Below are 13017 nucleotides of genomic sequence, written 5' to 3'. Positions count from 1 at the left end.
TTTCCCATCCCATATAGCTTCTCAAATTCTTCTCAAACAGAGAATGGTTGGCCGTCTCATCTGCAATCTTGCCCACCAAGTAAATTCCTTGAAATGTCAACATTTCCATGAGATAAATGGTGCTGCTGTGTAGAGGAGGAAGCCTGGAGCAGAAATTGAGAATTAGGTGTAAGCGAGTCTTTCCCCAGTAGCATCATCATCTCAATATTCCCTGACCCAGTCATTTTTAATAGAGTCATGCTTATATAGGAGAAGATCCCTGACTGCAAATCACACAGGAACATACATCTGAAATGTTGTGAAACACCTAGAAGGCGAGAGAGAGAGAGAGAGAGAGAGGCAGGCATTTACTTCAGAGCAAAGCTCTGTATTTACATCAGACAGAGAGAGAGAGACGAGGGGTGGACTGGAGGATAGAGAGGATGACAGCTACACTGTCATCCAGGCAGCACAGATGTCCACAGCCTCAGATAACCTTACGAACAGTCGCTATGGAGACCTGGTTCCATCCCCTGGGCCCTGTCTCTAGAATCATTACTTCCCCACTGTCATGTCTGTCCTCGGGCCGGATGCAAGGCTGAAGACTATGGCTCAGTCAAGGCTCCTCAGAGGAGGAAGGGGAGGACCATCCTCCTCAGTGAATTTAATTTAAAAAATAATAAATAATTACATTTAAAAAGTTATCCTTTTTAGATAAAACTAAGGCACTGCATCGCAGTGCTAGCTGTGCCACCAGATACTCTGGGTTCGAGTCTAGGCTCTTATTGCAGCCGGCTGAGACCGGGAGGTCAATGGGGCGACGTACAACTGGCCTAGTGTCGTCCGGGTTAGGGAGGGTTTGGCCGGTAGGGATATCCTTGTCTCATTGCGCACTAGCGCCTCCTGTGGCGGGCCGGACGCAGTGCACGCTGACCAGGTCGCCAGGTGCACAGTGTTTTCTCCGACACATTGGTCCGGCTGGCTTCGGGGTTGGATGCGTGCTGTGTTAAGAAGCAGTGTGGCTTGGTTGGGTTGTGTTTTGGAGGGCGCATGGCTTTTGACCTTCATCTCTCCTGAGCCAGTACGAGAGTTGCGATGGGACAAGATAGTAAATACTAACAATTGGATACCACAAAAAAGGGGGTAAGAAATGTAAACACTATTTTGCAATGAAGGTCTACAGTAGCCTCAGTGGCACTCTGTAGTGTAGCACCATGTGTAGCTGGAGGACAGCTAGCTTCTGTCCTCCTCTGGTTACAGCGACTTCAATACAAAACCTAGGTGGCTCATGGTTCTCACCAGATAATGAATCTAGTACTGAAAGCATACGCTAAAAATGAAGGAGAAGCAAAAGAGAGTGATTTCTTAATTTTTTTTCACTGTCAGTTTCACTCACAGCTAGAAAATGCAGCTAGCTAGTTTAGCCTACTCAAACACCCTGCTCAAGCAGAGGGATGCTATGTTAGCTAGCTGGCTATGACTATCCAACACAACACTGGAACTCTTCCAAGTCAAGGTAAGCTTTTGTTTTTACTAATTTATTGTCAACATGGCTGCTATGAAAGTGAACTGTGTTTACGTTTAATCAGGGGTGTATTCATTCCGAAAATTGTTTCTTAAATGGAATGAAACGGGGATAAACATACATTAATTTGTCCAACAGAAACTCTCGTTTGAAACTGTTTGACTAATGATTACACCCTAGATCAGCTAGATGCGGGTAAGAGAGTGCAAGGTGGTATTGAATGTCATTTTCTGTCACCTCAAATTTCTCTCTCAACCTATGTGCACCTACGTTGTAAACTTTCATTCATAGGCTAGGTTGTAGCAACCTCATGATGGGTATATGGAAAATTCAAGTATCATGTAGTAGCCTAAACCTAGCGATGTTAAATTGAACTGGGTGAATGGAATATGAATTGCAGTCATCCAATATGCTCTAATAGAAATAAGGCCATGCTCATGAAAAGAATGGTCCTCCTGCCACTGCTATGGTTATGTAAACACCATTGGGGCATCTAAGGACTCACTGGGTGGATCTAGTATGATGTCTGTTCTCTAAACACTACTGAACATGCTGGGTGGATCTAGTATGATGTCTGTTCTCTCAACACTACTGGACATGCTGGGTGGATCAGTATGATGTCTGTTCTCTCAACACTACTGGGTGAATCAAGTATGATGTCTGTTCTCTCATTACTACTGGACATGCTGGGTGGATCTAGTATGATGTCTGTTCTCTCAACTCTACTGGACATGCTGGGTGGATCTAGTATGATGTCTGTTCTCTCAACTCTACTGGACATGCTGGGTGGATCTAGTATGATGTCTGTTCTCTCAGCACTACTGGACATGCTGGGTGGATCTAGTATGATGTATGTTCTCTCAACACTACTGGACATGCTGGGTGGATCTAGTATGATGTCTGTTCTCTCAGCACTACTGGACATGCTGGGTGGATCTAGTATGATGTATGTTCTCTCAACACTACTGGGTGGATCAAGTATGATGTCTGTTCTCTCAACACTACTGGGTGGATCAAGTATGATGTCTGTTCTCTCAGCACTACTGGGTGGATCAAGTATGATGTCTGTTCTCTCATTACTACTGGACATGCTGGGTGGATCAGTATGGTGTATGTTCTCTCAACACTACTGGACATGCTGGGTGGATCTAGTATGATGTCTGTTCTCTCAACACTACTGGACATGCTGGGTGGATCTAGTATGATGTCTGTTCTCTCAACACTACTGGACATGCTGGGTGGATCTAGTATGATGTCTGTTCTCTCAACACTACTGGACATGCTGGGTGGATCTAGTATGATGTCTGTTCTCTCAACACTACTGGACATGCTGGGTGGATCTAGTATGATGTCTGTTCTCTCAACACTACTGGGTGGATCTAGTATGATGTCTGTTCTCTCAACACTACTGGACATGCTGGGTGGATCAAGTATGATGTCTGTTCTCTCATTACTACTGGACATGCTGGGTGGATCTAGTATGATGTCTGTTCTCTCAACACTACTGGACATGCTGGGTGGATCTAGTATGATGTCTGTTCTCTCAACACTACTGGACATGCTGGGTGGATCTAGTATGATGTCTGTTCTCTCAGCACTACTGGACATGCTGGGTGGATCAAGTATGATGTCTGTTCTCTCATTACTACTGGACATGCTGGGTGGATCTAGTATGATGTCTGTTTTCTCAACACTACTGGGTGGATCAAGTATGATGTATGTTCTCTCATTACTACTGGACATGCTGGGTGGATCTAGTATGATGTCTGTTCTCTCATTACTACTGGACATGCTGGTTGGATCTAGTATGATGTCTGTTCTCTCAACACTACTGGACATGCTGGGTGGATCTAGTATGATGTCTGTTCTCTCAACACTACTGGACATGCTGGGTGGATCTAGTATGATGTCTGTTCTCTCATTACTACTGGACATGCTGGGTGGATCTAGTATGATGTCTGTTCTCTCAACACTACTGGACATGCTGGGTGGATCTAGTATGATGTCTGTTCTCTCAACACTACTGGACATGCTGGGTGGATCTAGTATGATGTCTGTTCTCTCATTACTACTGGACATGCTGGGTGGATCTAGTATGATGTCTGTTCTCTCATTACTACTGGACATGCTGAGTGGATCTAGTATGATGTCTGTTCTCTCATTACTACTGGACATGCTGGGTGGATCTAGTATGATGTCTGTTCTCTCATTACTACTGGACATGCTGGGTGGATCTAGTATGATGTCTGTTCTCTCATTACTACTGGACATGCTGGGTGGATCTAGTATGATGTCTGTTCTCTCATTACTACTGGACATGCTGGGTGGATCTAGTATGATGTCTGTTCTCTCATTACTACTGGACATGCTGATGCTGGGTGGTCTGTGGATCTAGTATGATGTCTGTTCTCTCATTACTACTGGACATGCTGGGTGGATCTAGTATGATGTCTGTTCTCTCATTACTACTGGACATGCTGGGTGGATCTAGTATGATGTCTGTTCTCTCATTACTACTGGACATGCTGGGTGGATCTAGTATGATGTCTGTTCTCTCATTACTACTGGACATGCTGGGTGGATCTAGTATGATGTCTGTTCTCTCATTACTACTGGACATGCTGGGTGGATCTAGTATGATGTCTGTTCTCTCAGCACTACTGGACATGCTGGGTGGATCTAGTATGATGTCTGTTCTCTCAACACGACTGGACATGCTGGGTGGATCAGTATGATGTCTGTTCTCTCATTACTACTGGACATGCTGGGTGGATCAAGTATGATGTCTGTTCTCTCATTACTACTGGACATGCTGGGTGGATCTAGTATGATGTCTGTTTTCTCAACACTACTGGGTGGATCAAGTATGATGTATGTTCTCTCATTACTACTGGACATGCTGGGTGGATCTAGTATGATGTCTGTTCTCTCATTACTACTGGACATGCTGGTTGGATCTAGTATGATGTCTGTTCTCTCAACACTACTGGACATGCTGGGTGGATCTAGTATGATGTCTGTTCTCTCAACACTACTGGACATGCTGGGTGGATCTAGTATGATGTCTGTTCTCTCATTACTACTGGACATGCTGGGTGGATCTAGTATGATGTCTGTTCTCTCAACACTACTGGACATGCTGGGTGGATCTAGTATGATGTCTGTTCTCTCAACACTACTGGACATGCTGGGTGGATCTAGTATGATGTCTGTTCTCTCATTACTACTGGACATGCTGGGTGGATCTAGTATGATGTCTGTTCTCTCAGCACTACTGGACATGCTGGGTGGATCTACTATGATGTCTGTTCTCTCAACACGACTGGACATGCTGGGTGGATCAGTATGATGTCTGTTCTCTCATTACTACTGGACATGCTGGGTGGATCTAGTATGATGTCTGTTCTCTCAGCACTACTGGACATGCTGGGTGGATCAGTATGATGTCTGTTCTCTCATTACTACTGGACATGCTGGGTGGATCTAGTATGATGTCTGTTCTCTCAGCACTACTGGACATGCTGGGTGGATCTAGTATGATGTCTGTTCTCTCAACACGACTGGACATGCTGGGTGGATCAGTATGATGTCTGTTCTCTCAGCACTACTGGACATGCTGGGTGGATCTAGTATGATGTCTGTTCTCTCAACACGACTGGACATGCTGGGTGGATCAGTATGATGTCTGTTCTCTCATTACGACTGGACATGCTGGGTGGATCAAGTATGATGTATGTTCTCTCATTACGACTGGACATGCTGGGTGGATCTAGTATGATGTCTGTTCTCTCATTACTACTGGACATGCTGGGTGGATCTAGTATGATGTCTGTTCTCTCATTACTACTGGACATGCTGGGTGGATCTAGTATGATGTATGTTCTCTCAGCACTACTGGACATGCTGGGTGGATCTAGTATGATGTCTGTTCTCTCAACACGACTGGACATGCTGGGTGGATCAGTATGATGTCTGTTCTCTCATTACTACTGGACATGCTGGGTGGATCTAGTATGATGTCTGTTCTCTCAGCACTACTGGACATGCTGGGTGGATCAGTATGATGTCTGTTCTCTCATTACTACTGGACATGCTGGGTGGATCTAGTATGATGTCTGTTCTCTCAGCACTACTGGACATGCTGGGTGGATCTAGTATGATGTCTGTTCTCTCAACACGACTGGACATGCTGGGTGGATCAGTATGATGTCTGTTCTCTCAGCACTACTGGACATGCTGGGTGGATCTAGTATGATGTCTGTTCTCTCAACACGACTGGACATGCTGGGTGGATCAGTATGATGTCTGTTCTCTCATTACGACTGGACATGCTGGGTGGATCAAGTATGATGTATGTTCTCTCATTACGACTGGACATGCTGGGTGGATCTAGTATGATGTCTGTTCTCTCATTACTACTGGACATGCTGGGTGGATCTAGTATGATGTCTGTTCTCTCAACACTACTGGGTGGATCAAGTATGGTGTATGTTCTCTCATTACGACTGGACATGCTGGGTGGATCTAGTATGATGTCTGTTCTCTCATTACTACTGGACATGCTGGGTGGATCTAGTATGATGTCTGTTCTCTCAACACTACTGGGTGGATCAAGTATGGTGTATGTTCTCTCAACACTACTGGACATGCTGGGTGGATCTAGTATGATGTCTGTTCTCTCAACACTACTGGGTGGATCAATATGATGTCTGTTCTCTCATTACTACTGGACATGCTGGGTGGATCTAGTATGATGTCTGTTCTCTCAACACTACTGGACATGCTGGGTGGACCAAGTATGATGTCTGTTTTCTCATTACTACTGGACATGCTGGGTGGATCAGTATGATGTATGTTCTCTCAACACTACTGGGTGGATCAAGTATGATGTATGTTCTCTCATTACTACTGGACATGCTGGGTGGATCTAGTATGATGTATGTTCTCTCAGCACTACTGGACATGCTGGGTGGATCAAGTATGATGTATGTTCTCTCATTACGACTGGACATGCTGGGTGGATCAAGTATGATGTATGTTCTCTCATTACTACTGGACATGCTGGGTGGATCTAGTATGATGTCTGTTCTCTCAACACTACTGGGTGGATCAATATGATGTCTGTTCTCTCATTACTACTGGACATGCTGGGTGGATCTAGTATGATGTCTGTTCTCTCAACACTACTGGACATGCTGGGTGGACCAAGTATGATGTCTGTTTTCTCATTACTACTGGACATGCTGGGTGGATCAGTATGATGTATGTTCTCTCAACACTACTGGGTGGATCAAGTATGATGTATGTTCTCTCATTACTACTGGACATGCTGGGTGGATCTAGTATGATGTATGTTCTCTCAGCACTACTGGACATGCTGGGTGGATCAAGTATGATGTATGTTCTCTCATTACGACTGGACATGCTGGGTGGATCAGTATGATGTATGTTCTCTCAGCACTACTGGACATGCTGGGTGGATCTAGTATGATGTCTGTTCTCTCAACACTACTGGACATGCTGAGTGGATCTAGTACGATGTCTGTTCTCTCAACACTACTGGACATGCTCGGTGGATCTAGTACGATGTCTGTTCTCTCAACACTACTGGACATGCTGAGTGGATGTAGTATAGATTATAGTCTCCACTACTGTACATGGTGGGTGGATCTAGTATAGATAATAATTTCAACACTACTGGACATGGTGGGTGGATCTAGTATAGATGATACTCACAACACTACTGGAGGAAAGACACATACAACAACTGCAGGCTCCAGTATCATGACCCTGACCTGATCACCACCATTTTGTAGTTGACTGCACTTGATGGCTTGACAGCAGAAAACCTACTATTTCCTTATTAACCCTGCCATTCACCCAAATAGTGACATTTTGGCTTTTAATCATCAACCACCACCCTCCCCCAATCAACAGCTGCCTACCTTCAGGATGTCCCTGTAGCCACGGACATTACAGATGTTGATGGGGTCGTCTTCGGCCTCCTCCTCTTCCTCGGTGGCCTCGTAGCCTTCGTCAGGGCAGGCGTCTCTCTCAGCCTCGCCCATGTTGGTCATGAGGTCTATGAGCTGCTCCAGGGGTGGGCTCAGCTCCCGCTCCTCGCTCTCCTTCAGTCCATAGTCCAACGCCTTGTAGATCATGATGCCCAGAGACTCAATCACCTGAAGGACAGGACACAAGCAACAACACACACTGGGTATCATTATATTGCCATCCATATACAGTGCCTTCGGGAAGTATTCAGACCCCTTCACTTTTTCCACACTTTGTGATGTTACAGCCTGATTCTAAAATGGATTAAATAAATACAAATCCTCAGCAATTGATGGGAAACCGATACTTTTCTGAAGCCTTTGGGGCTTTCACCAAATCATGCTGAAAAAACATGAATTATGCAAATCTTTTAAAAATATGCACATTAATGACATCTGCTGGTACCCCACAATGACAAAGCAAAAACAGTTGTTTTTACATTTTTGGAAATGTATTAAAATAGGAAAAAAAATACCTTATTTACATAAGTATTCAGACCCTTTGCTATGAGACTCGAAATTGAGCTCAGGTGCATCCTGTTTCCATTGATCATCCTTGAGATGTTTCTACAACTTGGAGTCCACCTCTGGTAAATGCAATTGACTGGACATAATTTGGAAAGGCACACACCTGTCCATATAAGGTCCCAGAGTTGACAGTGCATGTCAGAGCAAAAACCAAGCCATGAGGTTGAAGGAATTGTCCATAGAGCTCCGAGACAGGATTGTGTTGAGGCACAGATCTGGGGAATGGTACCAAAAATATGTCTGCATCATTGAAGGTCCCCAATAACATAGTGGCCTCCATCATTCTTAAATAGAAGAAGTTTAGAACCAGCAAGGCTCTTCCTAGAGCTGGCCACCTGGCCAAACGAAGTAATCTGGGGAGAAGGGCCTTGGTCAGGGAGGTGACCAAGAACCCAATGGTCACTCTGACAGAACTCTAGACTTTGTCTGTGGAGATGGGAGAAACTTTGAGAAGGACAACCATCTCTCCAGCACTCCACCAATTAGGCCTTTATGGTAAAGTGGCCGGATGGAAGCCAATCCTCAGTAAAAAGGCACATGACACCTCGCTTGGAGTTTGCCAAAAGGCACCTAAAGACTCTCAGACCATGAGAAACAAGATTCTCTGTTCTGATGAAACCAAGATTGAACTATTTGGCCTGAATACCAAGCGTCACGTCTGGAGGAAACCTGGCACCATCCTTACGGTGCAGCATGGTGGTGGCAGCATCATGCTGTGGGGATGTTTTTCAGTGACAGGGACTGGGTGACTAGTTGAGAGGGAAAGATGGAACTGAGCAAAGTACAGAGAGATCCTTGATGAAAACCTGCTCCGGAGCACTCAGGACCTCAGACTAGGGGCGAAGGTTCACCTTCCAACAGGACAACGAACCTAAGCACACAGCCAAGACAACGCAGGAGTGGCTTCGGGACAAGTCTCTGAATGTCCTTGAGTGGCCCAGCCAGAGCCCGGACTTGAACCGAATTTAACATCACTGGAGAGACCTGAAAATAGCTGTGCAGCAATGCATTGTCATTATGAGGTATTGTGTGTAGATTGATGAGGGGGAAAAAACGCATACATTTTTTAGAACAAGGAGGTAACGTAACAAAATGTGGAATAAGTCAAGGGGTCTGAATACTTTCCAAAGGCACTGTACGTTCATCATTGGCATCCAAGAATCATGCCAAAACAACAATGTCTTCATGTTTTGAATAAACAGATTTTGAATAATTTGTCTTGATTTGTGTTATTCAGTTGTTAATCTCCTGGAAAACAACAGTAAATATGGGTTTGTGTCTTCGTTCCCAGCTGTGTAATATATATAATCTCCTTTCATGCCCTCCTTTCATGCCCTCATTGTCCCATGCTTTCAGCTGTAGCATGCTACACAAACACATGACCCTTTCATTCAAGTGAACGACCCAACCTTTAAAGGTAAGGCAGACTTTTAACAGATTAGTCAGTAATAACGTGACTTGACTCAGCCAGCGGAGAATACTGGACATTATAAACTGGGTGGTTGAAGCCCTGAATGCTGATTGGCTGACAGCCGTGGTATATCAGATGACAAAACACATATTTTTACTGCTCTAATTACGTGGGTAACCAGTTTATATAAGGCACCTCTGGGTTTGTGATATATGGCCAATATACCAGCCCTTAGCATTGTATCCAGCCCTTAGCAGCCCTTAGCATTGCGTTGTGCATAAGAACAGCCCTTAGCTGTGGTATATTGGCCATATACCACTCCCCCTCTGGCCTTATTGCTTAATAATAATGACACATAAATACCGTATGCAATATATGTTTAAGATGATAAAAATAACAAATATTCAGGAGCTTCAGAGGAGTGATTTAAATCTTATACATACATTTACTAAATCAAGAATATCTATATTGTGTTATGCTTAAGTCCAGTGCTTAATTTGCACCTCTCCCCCCTCGCACTTCATTGTGTATTTCCTTATAGAATCACAGCAGTGCACAGGGTTCTGGAGGAGCTGCAGCAAGCCTGATAAATTGTCATAAATGTGCCAAAGTTATAAAGTTACTCCTGTCTGTTCAGGAAGAAATGAAATAATTCAGAATAGCCTACTACACCATGGCAAAGCCCAAAACGTTGCCACAGAGGGTAAATAGCTTATTTTAAAAATAGCCTAGCTGTGGAGTGTAGCCCAATACCAAGGCACAGCCTACAGTCGGGAACGCGCTGCAAATCTGTCAGTGAACAGCATGCAGACAAAACTGGCCTTTCGCAATATTTAACATAGCCTACAATCACGGGAAAACACTGGTTGGAAAGCAAATGTCTCCTGCTGAAAAGAGAACACTCTAATCTGTCAGCTGCAGGCTATCAATATACATTGCATTCAGAAAGTATTCAGACCCCTTGACTTTTTTCACATTTTGTTACTGTACAACTTTATTCTAAAATGGATTAAATTGTTTTTTCCCCCTCATCAATCTACACACAACTCCCCATAATGACAAGCAAAAACATTTATTTTAAACATTTTTGCAAATTCATTCATTTGTTTAAAAAAAGTATTCAGACCCTTTACTCAGTACTTTGTTGAAGCACCTTTGGCAGTGATTACAGCCTCGAGTCTTCTTGGGTATGATTCTACAGTCTTGGCACACCTGTATTTGGGGAGTTTCTCCCATTCTTGTCTGCAGAGCCTCTCAAGCTCTGTCAGTTTAGATGGGAAACGTCGCTGCACAGCTATTTTCAGGTCTCTCCAGAGATGCTCTGCCTGTCCGGGCTCTGCCTGACCGGGCTCTGCTCGGGCCACTCAATGACATTCAGAGATTTATTATTATTTGGCCCTGCTGGTCATCTATGAACATTTTAACATCTTGGCCATGTTCTGTTATAATCTCCACCCGGCACAGCCAGAAGAGGACTGGCCACCCCTCATGGCCTGGTTCCTCTCTAGGTTTCTTCCTAGGGTTCTGGCCTAGGGTTCTGGGGTAGAAGCCACAGTGTTTCTACTAGAGGTCGACCGATTAATCGGAATGGCCGATTAATTAGGGCCAATCTAAAGTTTTCATAACAATCGGAAATCTGTATTTTTGGACAACGATTTGGCTGATTGTTAAAATATATATATATATTTTCTTTATTTAATCTTTATTTAACTAGGCAAGTCAGTGACGGCCTAGGAAGGGTGGGTTAACTGCCTTGTCCAGGGGCAGAATGACAGATTTTCACCTTGTCAGCTCAGGGATTCAATCTTGCAACCTGACAGTTAACTAGTCCAACGCTCTAACCACCTGATTACATTGCACTCAACGAGGAGCCTGCCTGTTAAGCGAATACAGTAAGCCAAGGTAAGTTGCTAGCTAGCATTAAACTTATCTTATAAAAAACAATCAATCAATCATAATCACTAGTTAACTACACATGGTTGAAGATATTACTAGTTTATCTAGCGTGTCCTGCGTTGCATATAATCGATGCGGTGCGTATTCGTGAAAAAGGACTGTCGTTGCTCCAATGTGTACCTAACCATAAACATCAATGCCTTTCTTAAAATCAATAAACAGAAGTATTCATTTTTAAACCTGCAAATTTAGCTAATAGAAATTCAGGTTAGCAGGCAATATTAACCAGGTGAAATTGTGTCATTTCTCTTGCGTTCATTGCACACAGAGTCAGTGTATATGCAACAGTTTGGGCCGCCTAATTTGCAAGAAGTTTATGTAATTATGACATAACATTGAAGGTTGTGCAATGTAACAGGAATATTTAGACTTATGGATGCCACCCGTTAGATAAAATATGGAACGGTTCCGTATTTTACTGAAAGAATAAATGTCTTGTTTTCGAGATGATAGTTTCGGGATTCGGCCATATTAATGACCTAAGGCTCGTATTTCTGTTTGTTATCATGTTATAACTAAGTCTATGATTTGATAGAGCAGTCTGACTTAGCGATGGTAGGCAGCAGGAGGCTCGTAAGCATTCATTCAAAAGGCACTTTCGTGGGGCCTCCCGGGTGGCGCAGTGGTTAAGGGCGCTGTACTGCAGCACCAGCTGTGCCACCAGAGATGCGCAATTGGCCCAGCATCGTCCAGGTTAGGGAGGGCTTGGCCAGTAGGGATATCCTTGTCTCATCGCGCACCAGCGACTCCTGTGGCGTGCCGGGCGCAGTGCACACTAACCAAGGGTGCCAGGTGCGGTTGTGTATCGGAGGACGCATGACTTTCAACCTTCGTCTCTCCCGAGCCCGTACGGGAGTTGTAGCGATGAGACAAGATAGTAGCTACTAAACAATTGGATACCACGAAATTGGGGAGAAAAAAAGACTTCAAGCCTATCAACTCCGGAGATTAGGCTGGTGTAACCGATGGCTAGCTAGTTAGCGGGGTGCGCGCTAATAGCGTTTCAAACGTCACTCGCTCTGAGACTTGGAGTGGTTGTTCCCCTTGCTCTGCATGGGTAACGCTGCTTTGAGGGTGGCTGTTGTCGATGTGTTCCTGGTTCGAGCCCAGGTAGGAGCTAGGAGAGGACAGAAGCTATACTGTTACACATCCAATAGTTAATGAAATACAAATGGTATAGAGAGAAATAGTCCTATAATTCCTATAATAACTACAACAACTTCTTACCTGGGAATATTGAAGACCACCAGGAACCACCAGCTTTCATATGTTCTCATGTTCTGAGCAAGGAACTTAAACGTTAGCTTTCTTACATGGCACATATTGCACTTTTACTTTCTTCTCCAAAACTTTGTTTTTGCATTATTTAAACCAAATTGAACAGGTTTCATTATTTATTTGAGGCTAAATTGATTTTATTGATGTATTATATTAAGTTAAAATAAGTGTTCATTCAGTATAGTTGTAATTGTCATTATTACAAATAAATAAAGAAAAATTGTCCGATTAATCGGTAGCGACTTTTTTTTGGCCCTCCAATAATCGGTATCGGCGTTGAAAAATCA

General features: G+C 43.9%; 1 protein-coding gene across 3 annotated transcripts in view; it reads right to left on the bottom strand.

Annotated features, from left to right (window-relative positions):
- The window catches only part of LOC124005198 (protein spire homolog 1-like), a 76269-nt gene that overhangs the window by 34086 nt on the left and 29166 nt on the right, over positions 1 to 13017 (bottom strand). For all 3 annotated transcript variants that reach the window (XM_046314203.1, XM_046314201.1, XM_046314204.1), the window contains exon 3: positions 7450 to 7686. In XM_046314203.1, the coding sequence (XP_046170159.1) occupies positions 7450 to 7686 (237 nt within the window). The remainder of the gene's footprint in view (positions 1 to 7449; positions 7687 to 13017) is intronic.

Source organism: Oncorhynchus gorbuscha, linkage group LG19, assembly GCF_021184085.1.
Source record: "Oncorhynchus gorbuscha isolate QuinsamMale2020 ecotype Even-year linkage group LG19, OgorEven_v1.0, whole genome shotgun sequence".
Taxonomy (NCBI): Eukaryota; Metazoa; Chordata; class Actinopteri; order Salmoniformes; family Salmonidae; genus Oncorhynchus; species Oncorhynchus gorbuscha.
This window is presented reverse-complemented; position numbering and strand designations above follow the sequence as displayed.